At 37.8% G+C, this 12,654-nt stretch overlaps 1 protein-coding gene across 1 annotated transcript in view; it reads left to right on the top strand.

Annotated features, from left to right (window-relative positions):
* LOC132124117 (fibronectin type III domain-containing protein 3B-like) overlaps positions 1-12,654 on the top strand; it is a 54,973-nt gene that overhangs the window by 12,476 nt on the left and 29,843 nt on the right. Inside the window, exons 3-4 of the mRNA XM_059534952.1 lie at positions 82-157; positions 11,067-11,143. Coding sequence (XP_059390935.1) covers positions 82-157; positions 11,067-11,143 — 153 coding nt within the window. The remainder of the gene's footprint in view (positions 1-81; positions 158-11,066; positions 11,144-12,654) is intronic.

Below are 12,654 nucleotides of genomic sequence, written 5' to 3'. Positions count from 1 at the left end.
TAAGGCCTCGAATTGCCACTTGTTTGACTTAATTATTATGTGATTTTTTTTTTTTTTTTTTTTTTATATAAATAAATACAGGTAATCTTGGTCCAGGTGAACCCAGGTGAGACGTTCACCATCCGCACAGAAGATGGGGCTTTGCAATGCATCCAAGGTTTGTCCAGTGAAGATCTTCATACTGCTCTTGCTACATGTGACTATTCAAATCTGTGCGTGAATCAAACCCGTTTTGAAAGAGAGTTTATGTTAGTTTATGATGCCATTTTAAGTCAATTTTACTTTCAGTTTGTTTGTTTGGCATGAAGACTGTTTTTTGAGCTCAAGCACACTCAGAATCATAGCCTGCAGTATGATTTGCATGTTTGGCATTTGGTATGAATCCAGAAACCGAGACATCTGCAATCTGGCATAATTTATGAAAGTATAATTAACCTGTTATTGCGTTATTTTTGCTTGTCTTTGCTGATATTTCTTGCAACTTGCATTCTTCACATTTCTAGAAATCTGTTCAAGAGCTGCACAGTTAATTATACATAAAACCAAAGTTTAGTAATTTTACAATTGTAAATTCATATTTCTATTAAGTTATAATTTTAATAATAATTTTTTTGTTATATTGGGTTACTCCTGATTTTAAAGGTGCCATCTGTCATGTCTGGCAAAAAAATCAAGTCATACTCCACATTCCATACCAGATGGGGGCAGTATGCCTCAAAGTGAATTGGTCTACTCTAGAGTAACAAACGAGAAACGGCATAGTCTTTATGCCTATAGTTCATTTCTAACGAGCTGATTATCTGAATCAGGTGTGTTAACAAAGAGAAACGTGCAAAATATGCAGAAGCAGTGGGGGGCGAGGGCTGGAATTGAGATCCGCTGCTATAAGAGGACGTTTTGCCTCCAGAGGAACGTTGGGTGATGTCAAGTGATTTTGAAACATGACATCTTCAAGCTACTCCCCTTCACCTTTACCAGTGAATATGTTCATATTCGTTTTGTTCATATTACATTGAGTTGTATATACACATTATTTGAATTAAATTAATTTGACAGACAGCATTCTGTCAACATCATTTGTCAACATCAGACAGCTGATGTTGACCAAGCTAGCGCCAACCAACGTAACCAGAGCTGCCAACTCTCAAGCATTCACTGTGAGACACACGCAATTGACTCTTTTCACACGCTTTCACGCCACACATCAATTTTCTCACGTACAGAAAAACCACGAAGCAAAGAGGACACGGAGACCAACAGACTAGACAGAGCAGGTTACTTATGATATAAAAAAATGGGTAAGTTATAGCTAGCTAATTATCAAACGCAGCTACGGTTAGCCATCGCTAACATTAGCACGTTTATAGAACAGCCTTCGATACATTTCTATGTTATAACTTCCCGAAAAAAAATACACAAACATATAAAACAAACTTCTAGCGAAATACTAACAGCATCTAACTTACCAATCCAAAAGAAATGTTGCAAGTTCGGTGTCGAACCTCATTTCTTTCAGGTCCATCAGTTGTCTCCAGCGATTGAAAGCAGTGCCGATGTTTACTCTGGTTTGGCTCCTTTTCTTATCGGATTTGATTTGTGATTCCGAGCGCGGTTGTTTCCCTGTAGCGGGTGGTGGTCTCTTGCCAAGGGCTTCAGTCATCCTTCCGCTCTCTTCCCTGAACTGAAATGAAGTAGTGGGCTGTACTTTCCACACGATTGACATCAGGTTCAAGTACGCCCACAAGCCGTGCGAGTTATTCGTGTATTGCAGGTTGGCTGGTGGTTATGTTGCCCGCATACCGCCTCCCATGGCCGAAACTGGTATTACGACACCTGTCGGGCCGGGGCTAGTAATGCTAATGCTAATAAAGGTTGATATCTCTGCAGCACTATAACTTGACATTTTTTTAATGACATCATCGCCCTTATTTCTTCTCATTCTTTTGATGTGTGTAGGTCATTTTTTGGATATTTTTACCTCAATTTTTGCACATGGCACCTTTAAGGTGTCAATGTTACACCATAGTTATGTATTTAAGTAATGAGTACGGTTATATTAATTAACGACATACTTAATATCGGTTTAGGATTAGGAATAGGCTTCAGGGTTAGTTACATGTAATTATGCAAAAAATACTATATTTACTACAGTAAGTACATTTAACGAATACACAAGTACTTATTGATATACACATATATTCACACAATTTACCCAGACTGTGCTACCCTACAAACAAGAACAGCAAACCATGAGGTTTTTTTTATAGCATTTTAAATCACAATTGCATTTTTCATCAGCTAAATCGCAGTTAGACCCCCCCCCCCCCAAAATTGCCTTAAAATGTTCTACACAATAATTATTTGCAAACCTCTTAGGGATCAAGGCCATGTGACGGTGCTACAAAACCATTTCCAAACCTCTTGTGTGTTTGGCCAGTGAAGAGGCATTCGGTCAGTGAATCCCTACACTAAAATACATCTGACCTCAAAATGTCTTTTTAACTTTATAAAGGCCACCGAATTCCCTCAGTAAGAGTTTTGCAAGTGTATGTAAGAGATTAAAAGTGGAGAGTCACAGTAGCCTAGACCACAGGATACTGGATCTGACCGTCTGAGTGCTCACATCACTGTTTACACGGCTAATAGGAGCTGCAATGTCGGTTTAATTCAGTTTGTCCAATGAGAATAGCAGAATCAGCATATTGGTTTATGGTAGAGACGGAGCTGGCAGCTGGCCGACAGGGAGAATGTAAATGGAGAAAGAGAGTCTGTACCTCACAGGTGTGGAGAAGATGCAGTCGAAGGCCATGGTAATGTTCTGGCATGTTCGGGATAAGAACTTTGTTTAATTTTCTTATGTTTGTTCGGTCTTTGCCAGCTGCACTGGATAAGCCTAGTCTCCTGTTATTCTTTGATGTTGACTTTGAATTTTTGCAAACAATTTGCTGATAAATGTTTTCCCAGGGCTGGGCAGTATGCTGCTGGCTTATCTTTTTTAAAACAGTTCTGTAACGAGGTACTACATACATGTCTGTAATTCAGATCGCCTTTAGCATTTGAGATAGTTAAAATGCTTAAGTGGTAAATGAAGCTCTACAGACACTTTTCAAGCAGGATCTGATTCCATATATCACAATAATTGCCGTTATTTTTTTTTTGGTGTGGCATTTCTGAACACTTTATAGTTAGGGAGGTGCAAAATTGCATATTTATTAAAATCATCTAGTTTTTAGGTTGTCTGAATTAGGTTGTCGACTAATTGTTCTTAAAGCCCTGTGTACTGTAATTAGACCAGATTTAAAGAAATGGTTCACCCAAAATTGATAATTGCATCCTTTATTCACCCTCATGTCCTTCCAAACCTTTATAGACTTCTTTCACAAACATGAAGTATTTTAGCCCAAGCTTTTGGAAAAAAAATAAAAATAATAAATATAGAAAAAATACATTTCCATTGTAATATCTTTTAAAATTGTATTTTTTCCTGTGATGGCCAAGTTTTAATTTTCAGCAGCCATTACTTCAGTCTTCAGTGTCACATGATCCTTCAGAAATAATTCTAATATATTAAGTACTCAGTGAACATTTATTAATATTATTGTTGAAAACCGTTATATTGCTTAATATTATTGTTGTGGACAGTGGATCTCAATTGTGTTTTTTCTTACTGCTTCTGTAGCTTGTTTCATTTAAAAGTTTTCATATCCTTATTCCCTGGTTTTCAACCTACTCCTGCCACATTCTCCAGAACATTACACAGTGGAACATTCCACCCGTTTGTTTTTTCTCCTCCTCCTCACTCTCTCTCATTTCTCTAGCTTTTTCAGTTCTTTTTCGCTGACCTACTATTTTCAGCTACCGCTGTGTCCTGCAGCAGGCTTTCTGCATGCGTGCCTTCATGGGGCAGTAGTTTGGTAATCATAGTCTCAAGTTCCAGGATAACAAGGCCATGCATAAAAACAAACCCAGCAGATTGACACATCTGGTCCATGCCAGCACACTGGCACAGTTTGCGCTGCCCGTCCCGAACAGGATGAGTGTGCACTTCATGAGTGAACTCCATTACCCTCCTCTGGTTTACTAACCTGTGCAAACCCACATCACAGATTTAATCTGCTTGTTCTTAAAGGGACAGTTCACCCAAAAATGAAAAATTTCATTATTTACTCGCCCTCATGAAAGGTACATTTTGAAAGAAAATGCTTACACGAAGTTATCTCATGATTTCAAAACCTTGCAATATAGCGCATAAATCATATGGGTCACTTTTATGATGCTTAGACAGTGCTTCTTTGTACTTTTTTTAAGCTTCGGAGAAGCTTTTATTATTTTGTAAATGTTGGCCAGAATATTCCACAGAAGAAAGAAACTCATACAGGTTCGGAGTAAATAATGAAAGAACATTAATGTTTTTGGGTGAACTGCCCCTTTAAAATCAACTCTCTGTCTCAGTTTGTATTTTTTGGTCTTTATCTGCCAAATTTAATCCTGGGATATTTTTAAATTAAGGAGCCACGCGGAGTATGATCTCCATCTGCGGTAATGTGAGCAAAGTTTGGGTTTTTAAAGAATTTTTCGACAGACAATGGCACCATTTATGAACTTGACAGGCAAGAGTCGCTCTCTCTCCCTCTGTCTGGCTCCGTCTCTCGCCCTCTTTATCTCTGTTGAGCCTGAGCTGGAGATCATGTTGGAGCGCAGGAAACTTCTTCCTGAGCACAGAGCATGTCAGAGCAGGTCTGCCATGGTAGTCTCCTCTTTTACCCCTTTTTTCCCCTCTTGCTATAGTATTTCTTTTGTGCCTTTTTATTTGTGTACCTAGCACACTTAAAATCAACATGACGTTGATTTTACCACCTGGTTGGTCTTTTTAAGACACAATCCTGGCCTTGAGCTCAGTTCATCAGAGAAATTTCTCCAAAGAGCTAGAACTAAAACTAAAAAGTGTTTTTGTTAATTGAAATGAAGCCGAGATAAAATATAAATATTAGATGAAAAATAAAAAAATGTTGCCTTGGAAACTAACTGAAATAAAATCAGTTTTAAAAGTTTTTTTTTTTATTTAGGGTAGAAGTACTAAAATGACTGAAATTTAAAACCAATTTAATGTAAATAAAGGTGAATAGAAATATGATTCAAGTAAAATTAAATGGAAATAGATTAAATTAAATTAAAAACCTCTTAAAGAACTTTATCTTTTTAGTTCTGATTTTACTGAAATTAAAACTGAAATAAAGATAAATGGAGAGCTAAATCAAAATATTAAAAATACAAACTAATAAAAATAACAAACACATGACTGAAGTAAAGTTAATTAAAATAAACCTGAAATGAAATAGAATATAAGTTATCAAATTAAACTTATTTTTTATATAATTTTATTTAATTTAAACTTTTCTCATATTTGTTTAAGTTGAAGTGTAGTTATTGAAATTAAAACTGAAATAAAAATAGAGCGCTAAATAGAAAAAAATAAAAAGACAATCAAATTATCAAAAGCACATGATTGGAATAGTTAATTGAAATAAAGTTGAAATAAAATAAAATAAATACTAGATAAACTTTAAACCTAAAAAAAAAAAACTTTTGTTCAAGTACTAAATTACGGAAATTAACACTAGAATAAAACAAAAAAACTAAATAGAAATATTAAAAAATAAAATTATTAAATGCACATAAAAATGCTAATTCAACCTATTAATAAATACTTTAATGCTATGTAAATAATTATAAAATAACACTGCCCCCCCAACCCCCCAAAAAGAAAAAGTTAATTATTTGTGAATGTTGTTGTACTGATTGTGTTTACATCAGGTATGTACCGGAGTAAACCGTACAAACCAAACTCTAGCATCAAACAGACTCTGATCTGTTCCAGAAGCTCTAATGTTAAAGTTCACTGTTGAGAATATGTCCAGCAGCAGAGGCATATGCTGATCAGGCGTGCAGGGCTGGAGAGGAGCTGGAGAAGATCAGGTCAGCCTCCTACAGAATTTTCCTTTCCCATTCACTAGGGATTCATCCTACAAAAGAGTCCCTTCAGCCCCAGCGAGGTCCAAGCGTGTCTTTGAGCCAGCTAGCGAAATTATTGGTCAGTAGCTATAAAGCAGAGGTGCGTCTTTATCATTTCATGATTCACTCGAGCTTCCGTTGCTTTTGGGTTTGTTTTTTTCACGGATGTTGGGTGGAGAGAGGGTAAAGTCCTCACCCTGTTAACTCAGGATGGGAAGCATGGAAATGAAAACAATGCCTTGAAACACCAGAGATGGCCTGGCATGATAGCGACACCCAGGTCTAATTCTCTGAATGGGCTTTTATCAATGACACTGGGGGTAATTCAGGTCATCCCTTGGACTCGTCCTCGGCGGGACTAATCAGCTGCTGAGAGCAGGAGGGGGATGGAGACAGGGACGGCTGTAGGGTAGCTGTGAAGTAGTCTCGTTTTCCTGGAGGGCTGTTTGCATAACTCTCTCCACGCAAAAGCTGAATGAGTCGGCAGACAATTTTTATTGCACATCCTGAAAGCCAACACCCTCCCACCCCAAACATTCTGGGAACTCACAACCAAGCGCTACATATCCACAGGGCTCACCGTTCCCAAGGCAGGGTGGATCTCTAGAGAGACTGTTTGGAATATTGCAGATTTGCGCCATTTTGCTTTAGCTTTGAAAGGTGGGCTTTGTCTTAGACTCAGCTGAATCAACATCTCCGGGTCTTATAGCAAAGAACTCACAACCAAATACATTCCTATATGGCCAAATATTGCTTAATGGCTCATTTCTGTATCATAAAATAATTTAATTATTTTATGTTTCTTTATTCTGTCAGCAATTACATTTCAGTACAACATTGAATTCAACCTTTGGGGGGTTTTTTACTGTTAAATGAGCAAAATGACACTTCGTCTGATGCAAGATAGTAGAATCATTCATATATATTTCTTTTTTTTCTTTTCTCAAGTCTTGAACATTCAGTCAGTTATGCAGTTCAGATGTATACAGGTGAAATCAGTTTTACACCAGGAGATCTGGAGCACCATAAGTTGAAAATGAATACCTTGATGGAGTGGAGTGTGAGTTTAAAAAATATAAATACATTTCTAAAAAATTAATTATGGAACCAGCATTTCGGACTGAGATCTCTACCTCTGAGACATTTTGGTGTATTTGGACCTTTTAATAAAGTGTCCGTTTGTCCTCCTGTCTGAAAGAGTGCGTCTTGAGCCAGTCCGCCAGGAATACTGTAATAACTTTCATTAATGCAAATACAAACATTTCATAGTAAATATTTGGGATTGGTATACAACTCACCCTGTGATTCGAGCCTGTGTAAATGCAGAGAGGAAAGCGTAGCTCTACTGTCTATTATTTAACAGTGTTTGGAGTTCACCAGAGGTGAGTTATAACAAAATGACCTTTACATTATATTATGTTATGATTATGGCTCAAGATTACTTTTTTCCTCTATCAGAGTTTAGTTAAGGTACTGTATAAAAGTGCTTGAATTAGGATAGAATGTGTGTAGGGAAATACTTGAATGCCTCCAGGGTCTGCAAAACACAAATACGTCCTCTTGAAAAGTGAGCCTGTTGGATAAACACTTCGGCTCCCTGGGCTGTGAATTTTCCTTGTTGGATGGAGAGAGACAGATACTGTTTACAGCAAGAACAATGGGCCGTGCAATTACAGACTCGTGAAAACACACGCTCACACACTCTGCATGGACTGAGAGACACATAAACCCTCTCCAGAGAAAATTACCATCTCCTATATACATAATCAGATTGCCTGCAGGTCTGGATTTCTGGCGTTTCATCTGGTTGAGAGGAAAAACAGAAGAAATTCTGATGGATGGGTCACATTATAGTGTGTTTTTCAACATTTGTCCAACTTTTGGATGTTTTTCTCTCATTTATGAAGATGAATTGGTATGGTGCAGCTGAATGCAGTGTTCTTCATATGGGTTGTTTTTTTATGTTGCTCTTTCGTAGCTCAGGAAATCTCTGTTGGTCGTGAGGTGTGTCTATTATTGTTGGGTTTGGTATTTGTTCTGAACCACCTTTTAGAAGCATTTAAACTAAGATTTTTTTTGTCTAGTCGTGGTGGATGATAAAACAGTCCCAAATTCTGCCAGACTTATTTCTTGATTGAAGGTGTCATGGCTAATCTGAGTTGTTTAAGAGTTTTAAAATCTCTTCTGAGGAATATCAGGCTTGTTTTCTCAGTTCGAGAAGTATAAGACCTCTCCATTTGCTATCCATGTGTTTTTATTGTTGTCTAGGAGAAACATAGATGTTAAATTGATCTCGGCTGTGATTTTTCTCTCCAACAGCGTCCTTCACGGACACACACCCCCTCCCAAACTCAGTCGGTTGCTCAAAAACACAGATCAGATTTGCAAACCCTTGCAGAAAAAGCACTTGCTTTCTTTGCCCAGTGGCTCTCAGATTGATGCAAGACATTCTTTCCAGAAACATCCTTTTCTTTTGCTCTCTTCTGACCATCGTCTTCCTGTCTGGCCAAGCTAGTCCTCCAAAGTGAATTAGTGGATCTTAGTTAGGAACTGATAATTTGTAGAACACTAAACTTCCGTTTTGCTCCTCTGCAATCTATGTATATGTACACGCTATCAATTACTGCTTCTGTAAAAAGAATGAAACCAAACGCGGCTTGGCAGCTTTTCCTCAAGAGTTTATCTGGAGTAAAATTAAAAATGCACATGCATGAGGACGTGCACTCACGCACACTTCGGTGTTGTGTCAGGGCCCGCAGCAGGACTGAGTTGACTTTATGAAGCACCCAGCAGGCCCTGCAGGGGCAGAGAGAGCTTCTCTCTGAAGCACAAAGAGGGGTTTGTTCTGCTGAAGAGGCTCTCTGCCTCTCTTCCTCCTGAGAAGCTTGGCAATCCAGCAGTTTTACCCCCGTTTCCCTACATCCACCTCTGTCTTTCTCTCTCGCTGCTCTACACACATTGACTATTGCTCATCCTTCAGGTTTAGGGGTTTGTTCATGTCCATAACCTAAGTATTAACCTGCACATGACATAACTTTGTGTTTTGGGCATGAATGATACCTCAAATCATGCAGCTTTAAAATGAAATTTTTAAGGACTATTACTTTTCCAAGTGGTCAGACTTGCGATTTTTGCCTGGTGGATGATAGATGACTAAAACAAATCCTAAAGACCAGAATCATAGATACTTGAGGTTTGGCTCTTTTTACTTAAGCCATTGAGCATCCACCTAGCAACTAGCTAGAACACCTTAGCCACAATATAGCACCCTCTCATGACACCCTAGCATCACAGCAGTGCGTTTGCATCAATCACATATTTATTTTTATTTATTTTTTTCAGATAATGTAAAAATTAAGTTTGTCAGCTTAACATCTTTAATGCAAATCCTTAAAAAAAAAAAAATATATATATATATATATCATCCTAATGTCCTATCCGCAGACAGGTTGACGAACTCAAACTATTTGTAAATGATTTGCTAGAGAACTGTAAGCCAGGTAGGCCTTATCTACAGTGATATGGAGATGAAACAAACAGTATATTTAGCTATATATAATTATTATAAATATAATTCATATTATACATATAATTTGATTTCTTTGAATTATCTTAATTTGTGGAATTTTCTCAAACTTTTGTTATTAATCTTGTTTTGTCATATATAATTTATAATCATTTTCATATATAATTATCACTAATCTTATTATTAATTTCATTGCATTTTTGTGCATTTTTTTTATATCAGTAGTAAAAATCTAGTTCGCTTTTGTTTCTTTTCTGTCTCTCTCTCTCTCTTTCTTTTTTTTTTACCTGTTTTTCTTTTCATTAGCTTTCACACCGTCCATCCCTTCAACTCCTTCAGTCGAGGTAGAGGAATGCATATTATAGAGCCTGTGATACAATCCTGTCACTCAGTCCTCCCAAAGCCCCCCCTCACACACACACACACACACACACACCCTCCCAAACCTTAAACCCAGCTCCTCCCCTTTCACAGGAGCGAGAGGGGGTGGGGCCTGCAGCCGCATACCTGTGAGAGACCTTTTCCAAACACGCGCGGGACAATCTCAATGGATTTTGTTGTGCTCTCTAGACATCGCCCTGTGAAAAAGTTATTTTAAGCTGCCGTGCGCATACACTCACGTCCCGGTGAAACAACCCACACACATCGCTGTGTACACACACCCCTCCCTCTTCCCCACCTCTGAAGAAACTCCTCTGAAGCCCATTCAATACAAGCACAAACAGGGTCTTATTCAAACCCAGAAAGGGTTAGCTGGAGATACTGACCCTGGTATTGACTAATGGGGGAGAAAGCGAGGTGAAACTGTAAAATGCATCAGGGTGATCTGGTGATTTACCTCACCGGATGCTGTCACGCCACGGTTTCTGCAGAGTCTGGAGGAGATGCTGATGTCTAAAACAGCTGGTGTCCCTCGGCTACACGAGTCCCGGATGAGGGTGCTTGTTTGAGTTGCATCTCTGGGCTTTATATTCTGACAACAAACATTCGGTGTGATGGGTGGAGGGGTTTCATTCAGCAAGGTCTCATGAGAGCCACAACAGAGAGGGTTTGTGTGCTGACATTGGCCCTTTCTTCCTGTGGCGTACCAGTTGGACCTGACAGCTCTATTTCGCCTTAAACTGTTTGTTTAACCTGATGTAACAGTACAAAATATAGCCCTGGTGATGGTGGGTCAAAATAAAGTCATTATGTAGTTTTACTAACAATACACGTTGTTTCAAATATGTGTTCAAATGTTACAAAAAGCTATGTTGATGGGCTAGAATATAGATACAATATGTGATTATAAACAATTTTGCTATATACTATATGAATAGAATAAAATGAGTAGCTTGTGTTAGTCCATCTCTTAAGCATATGCGTGTCTTATTACCAATGCATTCCTGTTTTTCTGTTATTTTCTCGTAGCCCCTGGAATTTTCTTTGCTTCTTCGCCTTGCATTATGTGTTGGAATGAGGGGGCGGAGTCAGCGTTGTGTTACTGTTTGATTGACAGCTTTCTTCTCTTTTCTTTTTTCTGCCTCAGGGCCCGCTGAAGTTCCCATGATGTCACCAAACGGTTCCATTCCACCAATCCACGTTCCCCCTGGCTACGTCTCCCAGGTAACCAACAGGAATGGATCAGCGCTGTGCGGCTCTTACACAATGAGGATGTGCTTTCACCCCTCATAGGCGAATATCCCTTTCCTTACTTAACAGTGTTAGGCAAGAGTTTGCTAAAGGTCGGCGGCTGTGACATTTCAATAGAAAGGTCAAAAAACTCTTGCGTAGAGGACAGGAAAAAGGGTTTGAGTTGTGAGTGTAATAAATCGGTGTTATAATAGTGCAAAGGTCACTCATGTAAAAATAATTAATTAGTGCATTCCATCCAAATTTGAAGGGCAGGTGGGATGCCGGTTTCTTTCTCTCTTTTAAATTATATATGTAATGGTTGCTCTGTTGTTTCGGAAAATGATGGGAAATGTCATTTTATTGCACAACCATGTGTCCTCATAAATAGCTAAATTATAGTTTGTTTGTTTTTACATGTTAACTGTATCAGTTTTCTTTACCTTTATGCAAAATGCATGTATCTAAATGTACAATCTCCTGAAATCACTGTGGTGTTCCATTTATGATGGATTCATGAGCACAACTGAACATTTGACATAATCTGTCTAAGCACATGCCAGAATTACGCAAACAAACATATATTTGTGCTTGTATTCCCCACATGTCAGTATTTATCTCCAGACAATGGTTTCCCTCTGGTTTAAGGTGGGAAAGCTAATTGGTGTCGGACATAATTTTGTAATTATAAATGTTGATTAAACATATCAAAAATTCACATGCATTTGATGAAGATTTGCTGTCAGAAAACACCACTAATCACTGCATCTTTAAACACACTTTACATTAATTACGAACTAGAAAATATGATCTTCCCAAGAACATACTCAGGGTTCCAAACAAAAAAATCGAGTAAGGAGCCATCGGCTCCTATAAGAAAAAAAACTTAGGTGCCAAATGATTTTTTTAGGTGCCACAAAATAAAAATGTTTTATGCGTTTTATTTAAATTATTTATTTTACATTTTAACTTTTTAATCATACTGAACTGTTAATGTCTCATCTTTTCTTGACTTTATGAGCATTTTAATCCATCTTGTAGATGACCTGGGAATGAAGGTTCACTTAAAGTGGGGGCTAAATGCTTTTTCCAACTTGAAACATACAGTCATGCGTAGTTTATTACACAAAATCTGTACCAATATCATGGACCATAAGCATCACTTGGCCCCTGAGTATAGTTTGGGGTCCTCTTCAATGCATCCTGTAAATGTTCTCATACTCTCTTAAAAATAAAGGTGCTTCATGATACCATAGAAGAACCTTTTTTTCCTTTCCTAAATGGTTTCATAAAGAAGCTTTAACATTTGAAGACAATAACAGATTATGAAAAGGTCAGAAAGAGATTGTTCTTTAAAGAGCCTTTGACTGAATGGTTCTTTTTGGAACCAAAATTGTTTTGTGAAGAACCTTTTAAGCTCCTTTATTTTTAAGAGTGCATGTCTTTCACACTTTCAGTCTGTTTTTCTTAATTAGTAAAATTAAATTTTATAGGAGTTGAATCAT

Source organism: Carassius carassius, chromosome 42 (assembly GCF_963082965.1).
Source record: "Carassius carassius chromosome 42, fCarCar2.1, whole genome shotgun sequence".
In the NCBI taxonomy this organism is placed as follows: Eukaryota; Metazoa; Chordata; class Actinopteri; order Cypriniformes; family Cyprinidae; genus Carassius; species Carassius carassius.
Note: the sequence above shows the minus strand (reverse complement) of the source record. Positions and strands in the feature narration are given on the sequence as shown.